General features: G+C 30.5%; 2 protein-coding genes across 5 annotated transcripts; both read left to right on the top strand.

Moving 5' to 3' along the window:
* The first annotated feature begins 1099 nt into the window (after positions 1 to 1099).
* LOC113402143 (uncharacterized) lies at positions 1100 to 9479 on the top strand. Of its 4 annotated transcripts, none has more exons than XM_026642325.2 (10): positions 1100 to 1304; positions 4336 to 4453; positions 4957 to 5130; positions 5357 to 5481; positions 5828 to 6022; positions 6202 to 6590; positions 7299 to 7526; positions 7783 to 7937; positions 8137 to 8237; positions 9355 to 9479. In XM_026642325.2, exons 1-9 carry the CDS (start codon positions 1263 to 1265, stop codon positions 8214 to 8216), a joined length of 1506 nt encoding a protein of 501 aa, XP_026498110.1. In that variant the 5' UTR covers positions 1100 to 1262; the 3' UTR covers positions 8217 to 8237; positions 9355 to 9479. The 4 variants fall into 4 exon arrangements, 2 of the variants coding, with proteins under 2 accessions (XP_026498110.1, XP_026498093.1); XM_026642308.2 differs by having other exon boundaries at positions 8137 to 8211; positions 9355 to 9450; XR_010309874.1 differs by lacking the exon at positions 7783 to 7937.
* A 2957-nt stretch (positions 9480 to 12436) lies between these two features.
* On the top strand, positions 12437 to 18898 carry LOC113402166 (uncharacterized). The gene is made up of 11 exons (XM_026642354.2): positions 12437 to 12596; positions 14744 to 14876; positions 15528 to 15650; positions 15757 to 15899; positions 15999 to 16175; positions 16266 to 16303; positions 16392 to 16451; positions 17014 to 17085; positions 17186 to 17254; positions 17737 to 17814; positions 18446 to 18898. Exons 1-11 carry the CDS (start codon positions 12525 to 12527, stop codon positions 18687 to 18689), a joined length of 1209 nt encoding a protein of 402 aa, XP_026498139.2. The 5' UTR covers positions 12437 to 12524; the 3' UTR covers positions 18690 to 18898.
* The last annotated feature ends 3012 nt before the right edge of the window (positions 18899 to 21910 follow it).

Below are 21910 nucleotides of genomic sequence, written 5' to 3'. Positions count from 1 at the left end.
GTTCAGAGGTGTCTTAGCGTCTGTGTAGGATTATGTTAATTAAAAATAATTAGACATCTCACGTACATACAAAGTGAACGTTTCAAGTTTTAATTAAATAAGCAAAAAGATATTTTTTATTACTGAAGAATTTATTCACGTATTCAAAATTTAAAATAAAATCACAGGCACATTAATTATATGAATTTCTATTTATTTTTTCTGAATAAAAACTAACGAAATCAAACTCCATGTTCTTGTGTCATATATTAGTTAATCTTTGTTTTTCGGTGCAATACTTATTTAACATTTTACCTTCCGGCGCATAAAGAAGGATGTCACAAATTGTAAAACCCTATGTAAGTACGTAACTGTGCCATCGTAGTTCCTAAATAGATGGACTTCATCTGATTTCGTTTGTTTGAAAGATGGGTTGACTGAGAGTGTTCTTAGCTATCATAAAAGAAAACCTGTTCAACTGTTTGAAGATAATCAGCTCTTTTTTAGTTATTGAAAGGATATGAGCAAGTTCTTCTTGTCTGAAACAGTGACTTCAGTGTAATTACAATACCAAGGTAAACCTAGCCTGTTACTGCAGCATCATCTGGAATTAGTAGAATAACCAATTTCTCACCGTTTTACATCTGAATTATTTTACCAAAAATAATCATAGTAACTTTTTCATAATACTACTTACTTTATATCAATTTAAATAAAACAATAGTAACAGGTGCATATTATTTCAGAAATATCAAGCTCGAACTCACAGGATTACTTAGTTATAAACGCTGTTTAGCGGATTTTTATTTAAACATATATTTTTCTCTTCTTGTCGTCATCGATTTGACATTCGAAAGAAGACACCTCATAGTTTAAATTATAACCGCATAAACAAAATGCATATGTAAAATCGTGTATATACGTGTATGTGTATTTAAACTAAAACAAGCAGCATTATTGGACGCCCGAATCTGTGTAGACTGTTAATCAACTTCTTCTGAAGATGTCAACTCTCGTATAATGTAACACACAGTCATTCAAAAAATATTTATTAATATTACTATTTAGGTATATCTGATCTAGTCGCGATTGTAATTCTTATCGCCTGAGAAATGAAAGATTGTGTCCGCGCCGTGCGATGCTGGCCGTAGCTCCGAAGATCCCGGATCGAACCGTTGTTATATCTGTGTCAATATATATTTGTTTAAAAATTCATATATTTTATGAACAACTTTAAAGTTTTATTCTTGTGATCCTTCACTCTGAAATCTAAAAAAAACAGTATGGGAATGAAAGTAATGATTTTTGCTGGTGTCACAACCCTGGTAAGCTGAATTACTTTTTATATTATTATAATTTGGTAGTTTGATTGAGATAACCTAACTTTTTTGTACAAATAATATTAAATTAAGAAGTATTAAGCTAATCAAATATACACGGATTATACTTTGATATATACTGTTTGTTGTCTTGATATAGGTTTCTTTTTTCATTAGTAGATTAGAACTAATTCGCACAGCGGTTGTTGTTAATGAATAAGATTTAGATGTAGCATGCTATTTCTTTCTTAGTTGGTTGCTAAATATATTTTGATATTGGAAATACATATGCCTTGTATTTTTCACAACTATGTGTCGTATAGTTTCGGAAAGATAAATGTGTATTGATTGTGTTCTTAAAAAAATAAGCTTTTTATTATGTATGTATAAATATGCATATTGACTTCTTTAGCAAATTTGGTATGATGGTGTGTAATGAACTATATAAATTAATTAGAATATTTTCAAAATATACCTTGTAACACACATAACACATATACGTACAACCTTTTAGATAAAAGATCGAAGCATCTCTTTTATTACATACTTTCGTTGTGTATTTATTGATTTAAAAGGTATTCATGTAAACGCCTAAATAAAGTAAAATTTGCATCTCAAAATATATTGTTCGCTTTCTATAGGGTGGAAAATATGAAAGGGTTTTGAGCATTAGTATTGAGAATACTTACATATTTTATATCTCAATATCGCGATATCGTTTGACAGACAAAGGCATCACATAATCGTCATTGACTAAAATACCTAAAGTTTAGTTATGAAAATTATTTTAAGTGATTGGCGATTGTATTTATTTGTGTACTTACTCATTACATGTGCGATCTGCAATGTATTGCTTTGCGAATTGTTGTCGTATGCGTAATCTTATAATTTAAATTTTAAAAAATAATTAATATTTAATAGTACTTAATATATTTTGTACGTTTATTAACATAAGAATTATTAACATTAAGTCCTTAAATATATACATATGTGAATTAAAAATAGTCCCTGTACATCCTGTAAATACTGTAAATCCTGACCGCGTGGAATCAAGGCAAGAACCATTGATATAGGCTACCTTGGGGTAGTCACATCAATAGTTTAAATTAAAAATTTAAATAATTTAAAGCGGGTGAAACTGTAAAGCGTAGCTTCTTATATTATTATGTAGATTCGTTTAGTAGCCAATAAGTCTATATTTATTGTGAGTGAAAATATATATTTGTGTGTAGGCTTAGACATGTACACCTACCCAGATACTTAGTTTACAATTGAAATGTTCCTTTAATGCGCTTGTCAAAAATATATTTTTATATGAATAACATTAAAAGTTAAAATATTTTATATTTTAGTCAGTCATCACCCTTTGAATAATAGCCGTGTAGATAATTACTTATTTTAAAGATATAAGGAATAACAGTAGAAATAGTGTATCAGTTCGTATCGTTTTCGTATTAACGTAAAATTCTTGTCATAAGAGGTAATATTTTGGAATTAAAAAACTAAAAAAGTATTTTATCAACTAAAACCCTTGTTGTAATAAGTGATAACCGTGACGTAAATCGTGCATCGACATGAACGTTAGATAAAAGCGTATTATGTACGAGTACCAGAAAACTGGAACACAAGACGTAAGACGGACGCGGCGAGAGTGTGCGTTATCAGTTCTGATGTTGATAACGGGTTGTTGCGGCCGCGTTTAGATAGTCGTCTTATCCCGAACAGGGTGTTAATAAATGTAATATCGACTCCCGATTATTGTTTTGTATAAATATATTAATCATCTGAAAAATATTTGACTTTCAAAATGAATAGGTTCTAATAGAATTCAAAGTTGTATTGTAAACACAGTACAATATTTCATAAATTATAACAAGATAACGCATAACTTGATATAGTTTCCACTAATAACTATTACTAATAAAAAGCAGAAAGGCAATGAATAATTAAAACCATAATTTTAAAGAATTAATTACTAAATCTTACCTAGAGTGTAATATTTAAGTTATCTAGCAATCTCGTTATTTAAATTAAGTATCTTTCATGTACCGACAGACACCGATGTTTCAATTGTAGTGCATATGTGTGTATATAAGTAAAAAGAGGGAAAAGGGAAATGTGGTTTGTTATAGGTATCTTTAAAATTTTTAATGTTTATTTTAATTTAGTATAATATAAACAATTCAGCTACTAAATGATTTTTAAAATAACATATCAATCGCGTTGATCGCCGATGTCAGTGGGTCAGGCTCGGCTCAACAGTCACATTCGTAACGCCTGAATCATCTTAACGCCCAAATAAACAAAGTTCGTATTTATATTTAGCTAAATACAATTAAATTTAAGTACCTATCTTACGTACATTAGTTCATAATATTTAATGTAATAAATCACCTCCCATTACAGAAAGTAAAAGCTGCCAAATGTATTAATTAAACCATTAACTTGAAATAATATAATAAAAATAAAATAATTGAATTTACCCAAAACATTATATAATATACATATTTATTTCTAAATAACCAGACATAATAGTTACTGACCTATTTTTAAACTTATAATAAATAATATATTTGAATGTGCCTTTTTGCCGTTGGAAGTCGAACGCAAAATCTTCTGCTTCTGTGAAGCTTCATTTATTTTATTTTTTATGAGATGTTTAACAATATCAAGAAATACAAATAAATATATTTATAATACAAACAGTCTCCTTACTTCTCAAATATTCTTCTATACTTGTTAAATGATGTTTTCTTTTATCTAATCTTTCGGTCACTGCGAAGTCACATTTCCGAGCTATGAGTGAGCGATATACAAGTAATCATTGATTAAATGTTTTTCCATTTAATTTAATAGATATATGTATTTATATTAATTGTACAACTATTATTCTTCACCGACGATAATAATATTGAAATTATTAAAAGTATTAATGGCATCGATTCAGAGTAGCATATTTTTAAATTAATATTAGTGTTTTTTTTTGACACACAATTACTTTTAGATCTCAATTTTATTATTTTAATTTGCATTTCAGATTCAAGCGGTAGTTCAAGTGATCTTCAGTTCCGTGTCCGTCGCGCAGTATTACTGCTTGGTAGATTTTCTACGAGAGTTACCGATCTTAATTTACATTAGAATATTGTATTACCATAGTAAGTGAAATACAAAATAAAAGTAACAATTAATTCGAAAAACCTACGTGGTCGAGTAGTGTGTCCACCGCTGTATTTTCATGGGTGCGCCACCCCGAGGTCCCGGGTTCGATTCCCGACCGAGTCGATGTAGAAAAAGTTCATTAGTTTTCTATGTTGTCTTGGGTCTGGGTGTTTGTGGTACCGTCGTTACTTCTGATTTTCCATAACACAAGTGCTTTAGCTACTTACATTGGGATCAGAGTAATGTATGTGATGTAGTCCAATATATACTTTTTATTTATTTATAAAACTAATAAATGTAAAGGCTTTTAGTGACTAATTAGTCAAGGTATAAAATGTAACACATTTTTGCAATTTTACACATGTTTAAGAAATAATATGATTATTATTTTATTATAAGTCGAAAATAACTAGCTAACCTGATAGCTCCCCACCAATGCAAGTCAAATCAATGCAAAACCAGGGAAATATAAATAATATAATACATAATTGTTTTGCAGATCCCAGTCAATGTGGCATTCGCATCAACATAGGAAATGCTATAGACGGCATAGCTGACCAAGCATTTATATTAATGACTAGAGAGCCACTAACTGTAACTCGAACATTTATTATCAATTGTGTTAGTTTGGGCTTAGGCGTTCTCTGGCTTCTTACCAGTGCAATCATTATGAGTAAGTTTGTTGTCTGTGAATGTATAATAAATAAAATTACTCAAACTTGTTAAATATTTTAATGCTATACGAATCAAAACTCTAACAACATAGTTTTGTTAAATTTCATTGTTATGGTGTGTTTTGTTATAAATACTGTTGTATTATATTTATTTGGCGCCATTGAGTAATTCATTACAAAAGATAGAGCCAGATACGAATGAGCGCAGCTTTATTCTGTTTTTAGCTGGTGGATTAAAGAATGATTACTCCAAGCCAATACGATGGCCTTGGATCATGGTGTCAGTTTGTATATGCGCTCTAGATGTCGTCGCAACTGTAATATTTGCCAATGACTCGTTTTATACAAAGGTATGTGTCACATTTTTATGGTATCTTTTGGCTGGGCAAATGGGTCACCTGGTGGTAACTGGTCACCGCCATCCATAGACATTGTTGCTGTAATAAATATAAGCCATTCCTTATATCGCCAATATGCCACTAACCTTGGGAACTAAGACTTTAGTTACACTAGCTCACTCAGCCATTAAAATAATGTGTATTGCTTTTTTGATGAGTGGGTAATACCTACCCAAAAGGGCTTGCACAAAACTCGACCATGAAGTAAAGTAAGGTGTCAATTTGATTATGGTAAAACTTTTAGGTGCTTAGATTTGTTTAATATAAAGGGAAGGGTAAAATATTACCAATCTTACAGACACTCGCAGATATTATGGACTACGTGGATGGGAGCGCCAACGGCACAGGAAATGTTCAGCTGGATACATCCCTCACGGCATGGATCATGGTCTTACTCTACTCGCGCTTCGGTGTCTTTTTTTTCATCAACCTTCTCCTTATTATTTTTGTGGCAATCAATAAGTCCCAAGCCGTCAAAAGAGATATTGCTGCTGTGAGTTATTTTTATTTCTTTTTCCACCAAGAAATTATTTGACGTTAACAAGCATTTTGTTTCATATAATTAAGATTGAGTACATACATTTTACAGTAAATTTTAAATACTGTGAATATTCTGAAAATTATTTGGTATTGAAAACCTAATCCAACATCACAATCATATTCACATAATAGGTTGAAGCACCAACTTCTATGCTTCCTGTGGTACCAGAACCTACAATACCCGTTGCTACTCAAGATGCAGAAGTACAAAGCTCTCCTGTGGCTTCAGTAAACGAACCAGTTCAAGAAACGGTAGAAATAAGTTCTTTATCTGAACCGATTGTAACAGAAACGATGCAACGAGAACCAAGACACGCACTCTCAGATATAACTGAAGTTTCAACAGATTTGAGTAGTACGAAGGAACACGTAGGGTCCAATATCCGTAACGACTACGCAAAAATACCACGTGCTGACTTCAGTCAGGCATTTCGAAAAATGAAAAAATTGCTCTTCTATAAAAGTTCACCTCCTCCGAGACGAGTTTCCTTTACTAATTCTTTGGACATTTCTCCAGATAAGTAAGTATACAGTAATTATGTACAACGTATGATATAAGAGAGAGATACATATAAGTGAAAGGTATTATATCGTTTGCAGTAATTCGTAGCTACTTTACTACGTAACTTTAGGAGAAGCTTAATGTCAATCAATATTATATCATAAAATAAGGATCATACTTTGTAGCATATACATTTTTTATGCATTCTTCCTATTATCAGCTGGGGCTATATTGAGCCCCGGGCCGAGTGTCCACTGACGGTACCAGCGGAATCCTTTTCATTTTTGTAGAATTATGATTTGCTTGCACATATTGCCGTCCCGTCTCGACAGCCGGTTGACTTCTGCAAGTCTTCTTCTTCTGCATGGCATCTCAGCCCTCAGGGTACTAAAAATATGCGATGACTGCCTCATAGAAGGATCATGTTGAACTTTATGAAGTTCACCATGAAACCGTGGAGCGCTAATCTGGAGAAAACTAAAGATGTCAAAAGGCAACATTAATCTAATTTTACAATCAATTTATAAATATTCTTCTACTTATAAACCGACAAGCACAATTTAGTATGAAATCTTACCTAAAAAAATAACGATAACACTCGTAGCGGTAGCGTAGCGTAGTAGTAAATGGTTTTATTTATTTATATAAAATATATCTTTGCTTTCGGCTTGGTTGACAACTTTTGGGATAAAATGTATACTAATGACTACATTTTCCTTAACAACAGATCGCCGCGAATACACCACGAGGAAGATGATAAAAAACGTACTGTGAATTTTCCCGATAATCTACTATCATTGCCACAGCGTTTAGAAAATATGATAGCCGAGCAGCAAATGCGCCTGGACTGTGCAGTAATAAATATGATTGGCCAAAATTCGCCTCCTCGAACTACACAATCCTTGCCTCAATTGAATGTAACCAACCAGCCCGCTACGCCTGTTTTCAATCGCGAGTGAGATTTGTATTGATGATTTAAATGTGTCTTGCTGATTTTATACATTTATCTTTTCAAAATAACTGCACGTGTGTAAAAAATCTAATTGTCTGTTAAAATTAAACAAATTACGTTTTATATTACTTTTTATAGATTTTAATGATAAGTGGACTTTAGGACCTAAATATTACATATAAGGTCTTTATACAATAGGGCTTATATACTTTCGAACTATATTAATTTGTATGAAAAAAAAAATCATTGGATTAAACAGAAGACGCGGCACTGCTGCCGAGCTTCAGGGACAACTGCCTTGGGCTTACATCCCCGCTTCCGCACATCGCATGCGAGACCAGCTACCCCCAGATGAGGATTTACCGCCAGTTCCACTTCCCGACTATACCGCAATATCTTCTTTCAGAAAAGCTTGTAATTGCAATTTCTGTTATGATCAGTCTCACAAGTAAAATTTTATCAAATCCAACTTGAACAATTAGAAAGAAAATATTTATGTTTTTAAATATTATTGATTAATTAATTTGATGTGATAAAATTTTGGTTTGATTTGATATGCTATTGATATTGATTCTTTGATTGTCTCCTAATTTATTATTTTACTGGTTTCCAGCGGTCCATCGCGCAGCATCTAGTTTGAGCTCTTTGACGCAGAAGAGGAATTATTTTATGTCACAAAACAAAAAGAGTTAGTCCGTTTTCTTTATTTAGATCGTAAGTGTAATTATGATTTTTCTGTTAGCAATTGTTCTGGTTTATCGATCTAAAGATATACATTTTCTGAAATAAATTTTAATTTCTAGATAACGTTATGTGAGATAATGTTAATTAAATTACTTAGCACATATCATTTAGGTTTATATTATATATTTTCACTCTAAATACAATGCGCTTTATGTTAGTACTAATCCCGACATTATATTCGTTAACTGTATATGTCGATTTTGCTAAACAAACCCAAACTGGCTTTGTTGTAATGTTTTGCGTATCCGACTTTGTTACATCTTGACACTAATTTAATTACATGTTTTGCACTTCATTGTCATTTATTTATGAATTCTAAGAAACTTGTCAACCTAGTTACATGTTATATCCATTTAAACTGACAAGTATCTGTAGAGGCCTATGGCTTGGGCCGCTGATTATCGAGACGGGATGGTATCTTGCACAACCAATCGTGTATCTTATTTTCAATATGTTTAATTTTTTTCGTGCCTGCGTGTTTTGATTACTTGGCATGATCATAATTTAAGTTTCAAGGCAATTTTTTTTATGATACGAAATATTATATGCATATGCAATCAGAAGGCATAGATTCCAGAGGACTTTCATTGACAGGGGATGTGTCCTTGCTATTTGTCTTCGTATGATTCTGAATTCCTTAGACGGTTCATTTGCATTTGGCTAGTAAATGTTTGTAACATGTTACAATCCGATTTAGTATTCTTCATTTTAAAAAAGGCTTCAATTGCGCGCAGCAGCAGCTTTTTTAAATTTTATAATTAAAACTATCTCTAATTTATATATTCCTCATTCCAATTATCTTTATGTTATAATTTGGTATTAATTAGCGGCTTATTATATAAATTTTAAGACTCTAATAGTACTCTAGTAGCTCATTGATTATAATTCTCAAAATGGAAGCGATTCCAATTGAATGGGGTGTGACGCAAAATTATACTATTGTAAATAACAAGAATTATCATTTTTTTCAGACAAAAAAATAGCTGATGTGCAAAATTAAAAATAGCTGATGTAAAATAAAATAATGTGCTAATCATTTAATTATATTATTTTATGACTGATGATTAATCATAATAAATTATTACAGGTTCACTGACGGAGACGGATGTTTTATACTGAAAATAGGAAAAGTGGAACGTTTTTATAGACCAAAGGCTTTAGACGTATTTAAATAAATTATAATAATTTTTAAGAGTTCCGTAATGTTTGCTCTTTCATATATATATGTATCTTAATTATTGGTTTTTCAATGTACTTGAAATTTTTGGCTGCATACTTTAGATCAATTTTCCTATTAAACTCTAAAACTAAAGTAATAGTTAAAATTTAATTGGTTCTCAATTACTTTATATCTTGATACTATGTTCTTGATGAACTTAAGTATTGTACAGATCATGTGAATTACGACTCTAATCTATAATACTAAGTCATCGAGGAAATTACACAATCTGGTGTAATTTTCATGACAATTTAAAATAAAACCATAAAGTAGTAACATAATTTAGTTCAAAAATATTGTCATATGTAAGAATTAAATTATTACTTTTTGTAGTAGGATATAATGCATGTTATTTATAATTTAGGCTAGATATTAGCCGATCTATTCAAGACTTAGAAAAGGTATTACAAAATTTTGATTTGATTAAAAAAAATATATCTAATAATCGTTAACTAATTCCCAACGACAAACGTGGTTCTCTACAAATTTTCTGATAAGGGAAATTCGATTAGAGTACGAAAACCTAATTTTAGAAATAATTAATTGCATTTTATTACTTTTATAAAATTGTTTTTGATTATTATTTATATAAAAAATAGACTTCCAATGTTTTAGTTAATTCATTGATTTTTGTGGAAAGAGATAAAGATGCTTTGTAATAATATGCTTTTTTTGTAAAAAAATATTTATATAGTAGCTATGTTATGTAATAAAATATAAATTATACGTTGTTCCAAGTTGTTCGACATTAGGGTCTATTATTTTTAATTAAGATTTAGAATGTGCATGTTTAATCTTCTATTAAGTATAAAATAATGTATGAGAACAATAGTCTTGAATTTATTACTATGTATATTGTTTTGTAACTCTTTAATTTATATTTAAAATATTGGAATGATAAATTGTCACAAGTAAATTTATAAGATGAATTTAAATAATTTTGTAATAAAATGTAATAACCGGCTATTTTTGTTTGAACATTCCTATAATTTTTAAATAAAAAAACATTGTAAATCTCACATTTTATTCGATTCTATTCCAATCGATATTTATTTTGTACACAGTTTCTATGAAGCACAATAGCGATATTAAGTAAACGAAGATAGTTACCCTTCGACTATCCAGCGTCGGTCCGATGTACTTATTAGCAAAATAAAGTGTATATGCTTGAGAAGGTATACTTATAATCGTGTGGACTAGACTAATTCTTGGAAATTCAGACAAGGGCATTAAATCCAAAACAATTTCTGTGATTATCTGCAAGGCAGCAATAAAAGTTTTTACGCCAGTTCCAAAACATGATGGAGTTATAGCTTCAGATATTGAGTAGCTGGAGTACAAAGTACTGCCGATACGCCACAGCCATGCAAGGGCAAGGAGGCCAGATAATAATACTTCTGGCTTTGTCATAACATTTTGCTGAAATGACTATGATTTAGAATTTTTTTTTTTCATCTCTAAATTAATAACCATTTTAGTAAGATAACGAAAATTTAGACGTTTTTATACATGTGTTTATATAATTTTTACTTCACTCTGACATTAATATGTAATGTCAAATTACAAAATTAGAAAAAGGTTCTATATTATATATTCTGAACTACAGCTTCTAAGTCTAGTTTGAGTAGCATGTACATTTGTTGTGATATGCCTACTGAGCGAGAATGAAAAACAGTATTCCTCTTTACTCGCAATTTTTCAAAGCCTTCGTACATGTGGTCAAATAGCTGAAATATTAGTTTACGTTTTAGCTGTTGCTCTGAGACTGTGCGCTACACTTTGTTATTGGGACAAATACTAACTCGGAATGTGGAATAGGAGTGTAACGTGTAGAAAACCATCAAGCCAACCTCATTTACGTTTACCAGTGGCGTAGCTGAGTGGGCAAGGGCAATGTTGTTCGCAGCGCGATTGTGGTGCCCGCGTGAAAAAAGAGGGGGAGGGAATATGTAGAGCACAGTATGTGCGCAAATCCAAATATGCGCACACACTATTGAACTGGAACAGTTGGATAGTCTGCCATTAGAATGACTGACTTGATTGAAGTCTCTCAGGAGAACGTCACCATCTAATATAATAGAATGATGTCACAGTAAAGTAAGTATTAATACGATGCCCATCACTTAAGTTGATAATTTATATAGTTCATAAAATGCTATTATCTGTGAAACATTTTTTAGTCATGAGTATATAGTATATATAATAAATTATTATTTTTCTTGTGCGTATGTTTATTTATTTCTCTAAAGTAAATTATTTGAGATGGAAGAACATGCGTGACTTTGTATATGTCATTATAATGATGCATACAAAACCTCGTTTAATTAAACTTTAAAGTTTAAAAGTTACCAACATTATCTCAAAGAATTATGTTTATGTTATATTGTTATATCTTATGAAGCCACAAAATTGTTAGGCTACAACAAACTACCTAAAAAATAAAAAAATATTGAGTTAGAAATTGGTCTGAATGCTACTCAAATTGAAAATTCGAAAATTGTGTACTCACATTTTATTTCCCATTTAAATAACTTCGAGTAATTAAATCTCACCCATCGTATATATTGGTTTATCGCTCGATCCCTACTCATACTATTAAAGCGAAACTGTGTTTGTTATTTTGTCTTTTTTCGTTCAGCAAAGGAGCAAAGGGTCAATGTTTTTTTTACATAGATAGTCATGAGGCTCTTAGCCTAGAAGAAAAGCTACAGGTATTATAGCAATCGTACACGGAAAAGCATCTTATACTTAATATTTTTCTTACCCATTATACGTACGAGTAGGTTAGATTTAAAATTGTGTAAATGTTAAAATCGTACCTACTGGTTTATGGATACACATCAGAGTTCATCAGTTTTAAGGGTTTCCTAATTTATGTAAAACTATTCTAAGTAATCGATACGCTTGTAAAGATAATATTGTTTATTAATACCGATAATAATTATCGTTTTGCGATTAAAAGTGATATAGCCCCTTCATGATCGACCAGTAGACCGGTATGACGTGTTGTTTAATACATGTAGCTACTAAAAGTGAACATGAATAAAAATAAGTTAAACACTCCATCGGAAATAATTGTAACAGCTTGCGTTTCAGCGGGACTTTCTACTGTAAGTATTTTTCTCAATACGTAACCAGTTTTTATTTTTATATGAATAATTGTATATAATGATGCAAGTGTAAATATTTTTTTAGAGCTAAGAGCTACCTTGTTTCTCTTCATACTTAAAATATTTGAATAAAACGATTTTCTTAATACCTATAATGCATTGCGAACTTTATTAGTTTTTCCAGTTGTATTCCTACAATAACTTGTGTGCGAAAGTAATATTTTCCAATAAGATTTAGCCAACTGTCGAAATTATTTACCTATATTTTTTTTATTTCAAAAGTATGGTTATTGGACCATTAATGCATTACTTAAATCATATTCATATTAAATAGTTATTAAATGTTTTGTACTATTTGTGCGTAACGACTACTAATATAATATGTTGAATAAATTAATTTCGTTTTTATTAGTACGCAAAAAAAGATACGTCACCTTTTTTACTTCCGTTAATTATTATCACTTTAAGGAATTTGTGATTAGTATTTTACTTGTGACCATAGATTATAATTTTATTTAAAATGTGATTGTTTGTATTATATATAACTTTTCTCAATTGATAGCAACGTTTTAGTCAAACTCATTGAAAATAAAATCTTCCTTAAACCTTATTCGTTATTTCAGTCAAACATTCAACATTTAACAAAATCCCACTTTTGTTTTGTTTTAAAGTACTTCACACTTAGAGCAATAGCGTCATCCACTTTGTCAGCTTATCGCCTCTAATCGATTTATTATCTTCTATGAATTGATATGCATACTTCGTCACATTTTAGCGATGTTATTGGTCCTATTTAAAACTACGCTACATTTGTTATGCTATTGTCATATTTATAAAATCTTTATAGCGTATGCTTAGTCATAATGTATGTTACTTAGTTATCTTTAAAGTTAATTTCAAAAGAATATTACATTATATATAATATATTATTACAATATTGAATACTTCATAAAAACATACAAAATATATTTTATTTGTTATATACGATTGATATTAGGATATTTTATTCATATTGTTTGTGTTTCGTGATTATAAGAATAAAAAAAAGGCAGCGCAAAAGTTATATACAGTAATTAATTAACAATAAATAAATCATTACATAGTACAAGTATAAAACAAACAACCTCTTATACATATAAACAAACAAGATCTTTAAAATTACACAACGGATTTTGATGCGGTTTTTTTAATAGCTAAAGTGAATCAAGAGAATGGTTTATATGTATAATACGTGCACAATATAGTAGAGAAATACTGATAATTTTAGAAGTTTCTAATGTGATGTCGTAAATAAACACATTTTTTGCGCTTACATTGCAAACTTTGGCTGAAGTCTAAAAGATAGATCAAAATAATGTACTACAGTATTGTACACCTTGAAAAGGTCTACAAAAAAGTGCGCGATGGTATAAGTCTATCTCTAAGGGTTAAGCCACAATAACCGTATTTTATCCTTTACTTTTTACGAGAAATAATGGCTTATTTTCGAAGCAATTTTAAGCAATACAGCATTAATCCTTATTCAATAAGTACCTTAAATACATCGTGCACTTAATATATATAGATTAATATGGCCCTTTACAGCATGTAATTTAAATGAATATTTTCGATGATATTACAGATTTAAAACGCAGGGACATAGCGGTTTGTATTGTCTAATGACAAAAAGCTATGAACTTAGTATATAAAGACATTTTGTTGTATATTTATTATCAGTATTGCATTATTCGTGCGAAGCCGGAGCGGGTCGCTAGTATAGAGATATACCTTTCCTCGCGGTGGCAGTCACGCGACGTGACTAGAGCCTTCCAGTGTTCCTATCGCTTCAACGCCTTGAGGCGAAACACGCCGGTCTGCTGATAGACTCTTGCGTTCATATCCGCTTAGGAGATTATATAATCTATCACAAATCACTTGTCCTGAAAACTTGAATTTCTTGAAAACTTTGTTTTTGATATTGACTTAAAAACAATTTTATCCGATGCAAAATTTTGTGAGCTAAGCGAGTTTATTTAATTCGATTAAAATCCGATTGAAATATTATGATATATTGTATGATTTAGTGCGAAATATGCGTTGGTTTTACAATATTATATGTATTTTTTTTAAATTTAAATAATAACTGTCTGAATTACATTGTTTTGCAGATTCTATCATTAACAAATATAGTGCTATGTGTACTAGCTCTGATATTCCGTTACGATTGCCATGTTGGTGACTTGACAAATTCTACTGGCGCTGATTTTTTCTTGGTAACAATTGCCAAACTTTATGTTCAAGGTGAGTGTTTTCTTAATAATGCAATGGACGACGTCTCGATCATTGCAATTGTCATTGTTTACGATTTGAATTACCAATGAAGCAAACATTGATCGTTTACCTCAGGGTTCAGGTATTATCAATATTTTTATATAAAATTTGAAAAAAATCGACGAAACCAAAACTTAGTTTAATAAAGAGAAATTCTAATACAACTCGAGGATATTATTCTTGAGCAAACGGATACCACGGTTTAAACCGAGTTTTAACGATTTTTAAGAAAAATTTGCTGGTTTAAATTTTTTTTAATTAAACAGCTAGATTTTTTGCATGATTATATCTGCGATTGCACTGTTATATATCTGCGTTTGAAATAATGCTTATTTGTCCATTAATTGAAACCTTAATTCAACAAGAAAAATTACATATCCTATCCTGAGGACTCGCTGTTTTTTTGCTGCTAACAATCTCGTCCCCATTTCATACATTCGCAATTTAAAAAAATTCTCAGTATAAATAGACTTATGTAAATAAATACATCTCTTCGGGAATTAAACCTAATCAAGTTGCCTTAAGTCAGTTAATATATAAAATACGTAGGTGTTTACACTTAAAGTTAAGCGTATCCAGTAATAATTTATTAGAGTTATAAATATACATTTACATTTTCAGATGAAACCTGTGCTCCTTTACATTTAGAGGACCTTACAAAGGTCCAGTCAGTCTTCATACTAACAGTTCTAATCTTAGTGTTCGCCGTCATTAATCTTGTCGCTTCCATTGCACTAATATTAGGTACTTTTTTATATTAATTAATTAAAACTATTTAGTCACATCCCGTTTTTGATGAGCAGCTTTTTCTGAAAAATATTAAGTTTAAAGTAATATATAATTCTTATAGTTGTAATTAAGGAAGATGGTCCCGCTCCGAATTTGGATATCATAACCTATGTTTACGTCGGTACCTGCTTAGCAACTTTAGTGGTTGATCTAACCCTGGGCGTGCATTTTGGAATGGACTACCAAACTGTAACTGATCTCTTGGTATGTTTAATATATTTTATATCACGTACAGATATATTATAAAGTTTAAGCTCATTTACATATCGACGAGGAAATATTTCGATTCGTTTTTTCTTACAGAGCAAAAATTCGCCCGGCTTGTTGATGAACTATCAATTAGACATGATTCGGCTAGGAGCTTTTCTATTGATGACCATATCGCTCAAGGGATTTATTGGTTATGCAATGAACATCGTTCTTCTCATTCTACTGGTATCTTACATAGTCGACTTTCAACAAAAAATACAAGAAAATGAGGTATTCAATTGAATTACTTATATACACAAAGGAGTTTAAAATAATCACAATTTAAATTTTATCAAAATAATTTATCTAACTTTGTTTTAGCATCCAATCCACAAATTGGGAGTGTTGAACGCATTTGGGTGAGTATATAGTGAACTCTAATATTTCATATTACTAAATTTTATTTTTTTATAAAGTTATGAACAATGTACGTTTTGATTGTTACAGTTCAGACAAAAGATATGAAGATCCTTGGAATGCTCGACGCCATGACGTTTTTATGAGGGGGTATGTACCTTTTTTCTTAAAGAAATAGCTGACCCGCGTGAACTTAGTTATGTTATAATGTCCGTAACGTTATAAAATAAAGAATTGTCAAAATGGTCCAGCTTTACTCAAGTGTTGCGCTTAGCAATGAATTTGGTTCAGCATTTGGTTATAAAAATAATAATATTCTTATTATATGGTCTAACTGATATAATTCTTTAAAATATATATATATATTTACCTAATATTTGAACCTGCGCCTTGATCCGCGCGAAATTTATAAAACTTTACCTATAGCACACAAACCGTCACCACGATTTTACCTGCTTTACGGGTTGAACTTAAAAAAGTAGCCACTGAAAATCAAACTATTTTTACACCAAATTTAAATTAAATCGATGAAGAGAAGAAGTGTAAAAAACAATTACTATGAGAAATGAAGGTCAATAACAATATTCCTAACTAAATATTCAGTGGGTATTGAAATTTAATAATAAAATATACAGGTTTTGTTGATCAATTAATGATACTAATACTAAGTACGTAAAGCACTTTTCAGATTAATTATTTTTTTAATCTACAGTTCTTCGTTGAACCATCCCCTTGAGGAAGAACCTCATCATGTTCCAATGAGAGCGAACCAAGAGAGTACAAAGTAAGTCACGACATAAATTAGTAGAAATAAGTTTTCATTATAATTGCTAGGAATATAATTTTAGAATTTCTCTTTTATTAAATTATTTTTGGTTTTTTAGTAATCCGAAAAGAGTAGAAGATCCGTGGAATTTGCACCGCAACGATATGTTCATGGGTTATCCAAGAGGGTGAGTGTTTTTTCATTATTACAATAAAAATCCAAAAGAGTATCATTGATTTTTAACTTTGAGTGGTAGTAACAACGTAAACTAAGAATGTTTTATATTACATGTCTATATATGTGTGTGTTCGTCTGAAATGTACAATAGTATGCGTAATATTTTTTTTTTATATATTGAATGTATTTCTAATGCAGTTAAAGCCTTTGGTCATGTGCATATTGCCTTTTGATAGTCATTTCGATTTTGATGCATTGCTGCCTTGTCTTGGACTGTGAGAATTTATAAATAACGGCGAAAAGAGAAGTGCACTAAAATATTTCATGCATAGTTGGATACTCTATGAGATACGTTAATGTAGGCGTTATTTGGTTTCAAATACATATATACATTCGAAGACATTATTTAATACGTGTTATATGGTAATTAAAAAAATAACAATAATATATTACACGTATAAGCAATTAATGTAAACTTCTTCGTTTTACTAGGCCTCAAGTAAATCCAGCCTTCAATGACGACGAACCTCCTAGAGCTCCTATAAAAGAAAACCCCTTGTCTGATTACAGGTAAGTAGTGTCTATTTTTTATTTGTTTCGCTTTGTCATAAATTATATAGTTACTTATTAATCAGACAAAGGCAAAAGAAATACCAATTATTTATTATTAACATTTAAAATTTATTTGTTACCTAAATTCTGTACATTTCAATTTTATTTCATAAACATTAAATAACGATGTAAGCATTATCAAAGTAATTATATTATAAAGTATAATTAAATATATAAAGTAAAATTTTATCCTTTTATCTAATATAGATTTTACTCTATTGTGTTATATGTTTATTTAAAATTTCATCTCTTTATTATTTTTAGTATTTGACTCAATAAGATAAGCATAAATACTGATTTCCATATTTCTAACATTTAATTCGTTAATTTTAGAATTTCCAGGCAAACTCTGATCCCCCATTTAACCCGCTAAGGAGATGAATTTTGAAAAATCCTTTCTTAGTACACACTAGGCTCTATATGGCGTTTTTGTTTTCTGGCGAAATTAGACTGTTAGACCCATTTTTTAAGATCGTTAGGTAGTGGTTTATTATTCAATCTCGTCAACATTTTTTCAAATAGGTACATGTGTACAGATATTTACATAAGTACAAATTGATGTGGCATTAAATATATTTTCTCAACTCAGGAACAATAAACGTCCCGACACATGGCTGCACGGTCAAAATAGTCCAGGGCCAGGTCTAGGATCACGTCCGTTTTCATACCTTGAGGAACCAAAACGACCTATACCTGTGAAGCCACCTACAACACCTACAAATGAACCACAATGGCGACGTGACGCTTGGCCTCCAGCGCCTCCTGTACCTGATCCAGACTACAGTCCACCACCTCGAAGACTAAAGTCGGCCCTCAAGTCAAATTATCCATAGAATCCGAAAAATCCGAATAGTAATTTCTAAAAAGTTGAGACCTGTATTACCTTAGAAAAATTTAATATGCAAATACATAGTACTTATTTACTAAAGCCACATTTAAATTTAAACATTCAGAAAATATAAAAAGTGATAAGATTTTAGTAGTAATATAATGTTCTTTATTATTTTTTTGTCTAAAGTATATTTGATTCAAAATTTGTTTAGATGGCTCGTTGAAAAACATAAACAAATGGTAAACACAAAACTGGATGAATATATATTTCTGCATGATTCTACTATGCATTAATCTGTCTTAGATGGTACATTTACTTTTATAACCTTTTATATATAAAAAAACATTGTCATTTGGTAATCTCTTCATCCACATTTTATGTACACCAAATTAAGACAAATAAATGCGTCCAGACATTTTTCGTCGAGACATATTTTTAAGAAAATTGATTAATTGGTGAACTGGTTATTGGGAACTATAGCAAACTTGCAAACCTGTTCCTTCGCTGGACTTAATATAAAAAATAAAACTTAATGAATCTATATTATGAAGTCTGTTCTAAAAAAATATCATGGTAATGAACTTCTAGGGTGGACAAAAGAGAAAATAGCCCTTCAAGGGCTTGTCTATATATATAATCTATATGAATTATATATATATCTAAGAAAAAGGTGAGTAAACAAACATTTGTCCTCAATAATATTATGTGGGTAACAAAAGTGTTAATTACTGTAGCCTATTTCAATCGAAGGAAGAACAAAGATAAACAAACTTTAGATTTAAGCCATTAGATCAAATATATTGTACAGTACTAACAATTCTTAATTAACATATATTGAATTATATAACTTATTATATAAAACACAATTCAACTTAACTATTTATACGAACTTTACTTCCAAAGTTCTGATAAAAGTTTCGTCGTCGTTCAAAACCATTTTTTCGCATTACCATAATGAATATTATAGATTATTAAAGCTCTCAATTGTTGTTTATTTAGCTTTTGTCTTCTTTCTTCTTTTTCTTTTTTTAACGATAATTAAAATATTTGAGATTAACCTCACAGGAACTTTGTTTAAGTTTTCGAGATAAAATATCTCGTTCTTATTAATTATATATATTTTGTATTTAATAATTAATTAATTGACTGAATGGCCCAAAAAACTCTGTAATATTGAAGTCTATTTGAAAAATATAACGTATTCATATCAACTGTTTATCTGGGTCAATTTTATGTAAAAGTGTTCTTTATTAGAACGTTAGAACGTATAATTTTTATGAACTTACAAAAATACGGAAGCCAGGTACTGAAAAAGTAATCCGATACTTAACTCTTCTTGTATATATGACCTGATCTTTCTATCCCACCAAATTAATTGGTCCAATGCAAGTTCTTAAAATATTACGCATGCGCTATAACGTTAAATTAAATATCGAGCTGCTTCATTACGACACTGCACAGATTAACTTGATTGACGTACAAAATCAAAATAAGTAGGCTCTTGCAAACTCTTTCAAAATGTCATTGTACAAGACTATATTAAACTACGCCTCGTATAAATTAGGCTTCGCACAAGGTACAATTTTTTTTAATAAACAAAGAGATAATTGTGTTAGCAAGAAAATATTAATTAGGTATATATATTTTATAAAGTTTACTTATTTATTTGTTTATAAAAATACATATAATATAGAATGAGAAACATAAATAATAAAAAACTGGTTTGAGTAGATTTTTTTTTTAAATATGGTTCATAATTTGTCTATGGCTTATAGATTCAAACTTGGTTTACTTTAACTGCCAGGTTTAAAATTTTATTGATAAAACCAGGCAGGTATATTAGGCACGCTATGGTGTACAAGACCAACATATCCCCCCCCCCCCCTATTAATTTCCCTGGGCAACGTGTAGAATGCGTTGACGATATCGGCTAAATATATTCCAATTCAACCATAAATACATACAGGTTTAACCACAAATACACGCATTATCCGCTAAAAGTCACCATTTGCCGTATCTCCGCGATTTGAAAACATTCCCATTCCCACAGCTAGGACTAGCTTCCACTAGTATTGGAATACTTGGCGTTGATGTTACGAACCTCATAAGTTGGGAAGAGTATTGCACTCACCTCTGGGCGGGAGCTTCCCAGTACCAGCTTTTTCCATTTGACCGTATTCAACGCAGAGCGGCTCGTATTATCGACGATCAAGCCCTTCCGACCTGCTTGATCCTCTAGCTTTGCGTAGATATATACGATCACTACAGCATTTTTCATTAGGAATGTTTCGAAGAATTGAATTTAAATGGTTAGACTATACAAATACATATTTAAATAAAACATTAAAAAAATAATTTTAAAAGTTTACCGTGGTGACAAATTTCTGTTTGTCTGATCAAAGAGACTTATAAGTTATTTAACATAGTTGAAAGAATTGTCTATTTTACAAAAATACATACGTGAATTAATTAATGTCTCCCTCGGGGAGTATATGGTTTGTTTTCCTTCCACAGATGAGACTATTGTAGATTGAAAAGAGCCGGCACGCGACAGTGCGGCATAGTCAAGGAGTAAATTGACTTACAAATGGCGTCACCGTTGCGCACTATTGGTATCTTTACGTACAATTTTAATAAATTGGGCATTATGTTCGTTGGACTCATATATAAAAGTACATCAAATCTCTGACCAAAATATTGGGGTGTATTGGGCCATACATGTAAAATTGTAAATCTTGAAATGTTAAAGTTGGTCTATAACTATAAAAAGATTGCTGAGTTTTTAAAGTGCATCGCTCAAAAGCCTCTGGACTTGAAATTTGTACCAATTATGGTCAGAAAAGTTTTAAACTAAATTTTAATTGTATATGATAAATTATGACAATTCAACGTATAACGTAGCAACAGCAACACCTGGCCGTATTTGCTACTTATTAATAAAGTTGATGGACACCAAAAATTCTAACCTAACTAAATGTGAAAAGTTTTTTGTGGTGGCTTATGTATTTATTTTTGTAATTCCAAAATTAAACTATATGAACACCTGTCCTTATAAAAAAAACTTATATTAGTATGGGTTGCTAGCAATAAAAAAAGCTTTAAGCACTGAATTTATCACAATAGTCTTCTCACTTAATTAAGAAAGACGTTCCTCAGACCACAATACAGTTTTAATCTTTAATCTACCAAAGAAGATTTTACTTTTCATTAAAAAAGAGTAGT

The sequence above is a fragment of the Vanessa tameamea genome, chromosome Z (assembly GCF_037043105.1).
Source record: "Vanessa tameamea isolate UH-Manoa-2023 chromosome Z, ilVanTame1 primary haplotype, whole genome shotgun sequence".
Taxonomy (NCBI): domain Eukaryota; kingdom Metazoa; phylum Arthropoda; class Insecta; order Lepidoptera; family Nymphalidae; genus Vanessa; species Vanessa tameamea.
The sequence above is the reverse complement of the archived record's forward strand: the minus strand, read 5'-3'. Positions and strand labels throughout refer to the sequence as shown.

What these genes read in the sequence shown, in the direction of transcription:
- LOC113402143 (XM_026642308.2), top strand. Translation starts at nt 1,263, where the DNA reads ATGGGAATGAAAGTAATGATTTTTGCTGGTGTCACAACCCTG. An exon ending in ATGACTCGTTTTATACAAAG is followed by an intron (nt 5,482 to 5,827) that starts GTATGTGTCACA and finishes CCAATCTTACAG; the next exon opens with ACACTCGCAGATATTATGGA. An exon ending in TTGGACATTTCTCCAGATAA is followed by an intron (nt 6,591 to 7,298) that starts GTAAGTATACAG and finishes CCTTAACAACAG; the next exon opens with ATCGCCGCGAATACACCACG.
- LOC113402166 (XM_026642354.2), top strand. Translation starts at nt 12,525, where the DNA reads ATGAATAAAAATAAGTTAAACACTCCATCGGAAATAATTGTAACAGCT. An exon ending in TTCCATTGCACTAATATTAG is followed by an intron (nt 15,651 to 15,756) that starts GTACTTTTTTAT and finishes TAATTCTTATAG; the next exon opens with TTGTAATTAAGGAAGATGGT. An exon ending in AACCCCTTGTCTGATTACAG is followed by an intron (nt 17,815 to 18,445) that starts GTAAGTAGTGTC and finishes TTCTCAACTCAG; the next exon opens with GAACAATAAACGTCCCGACA.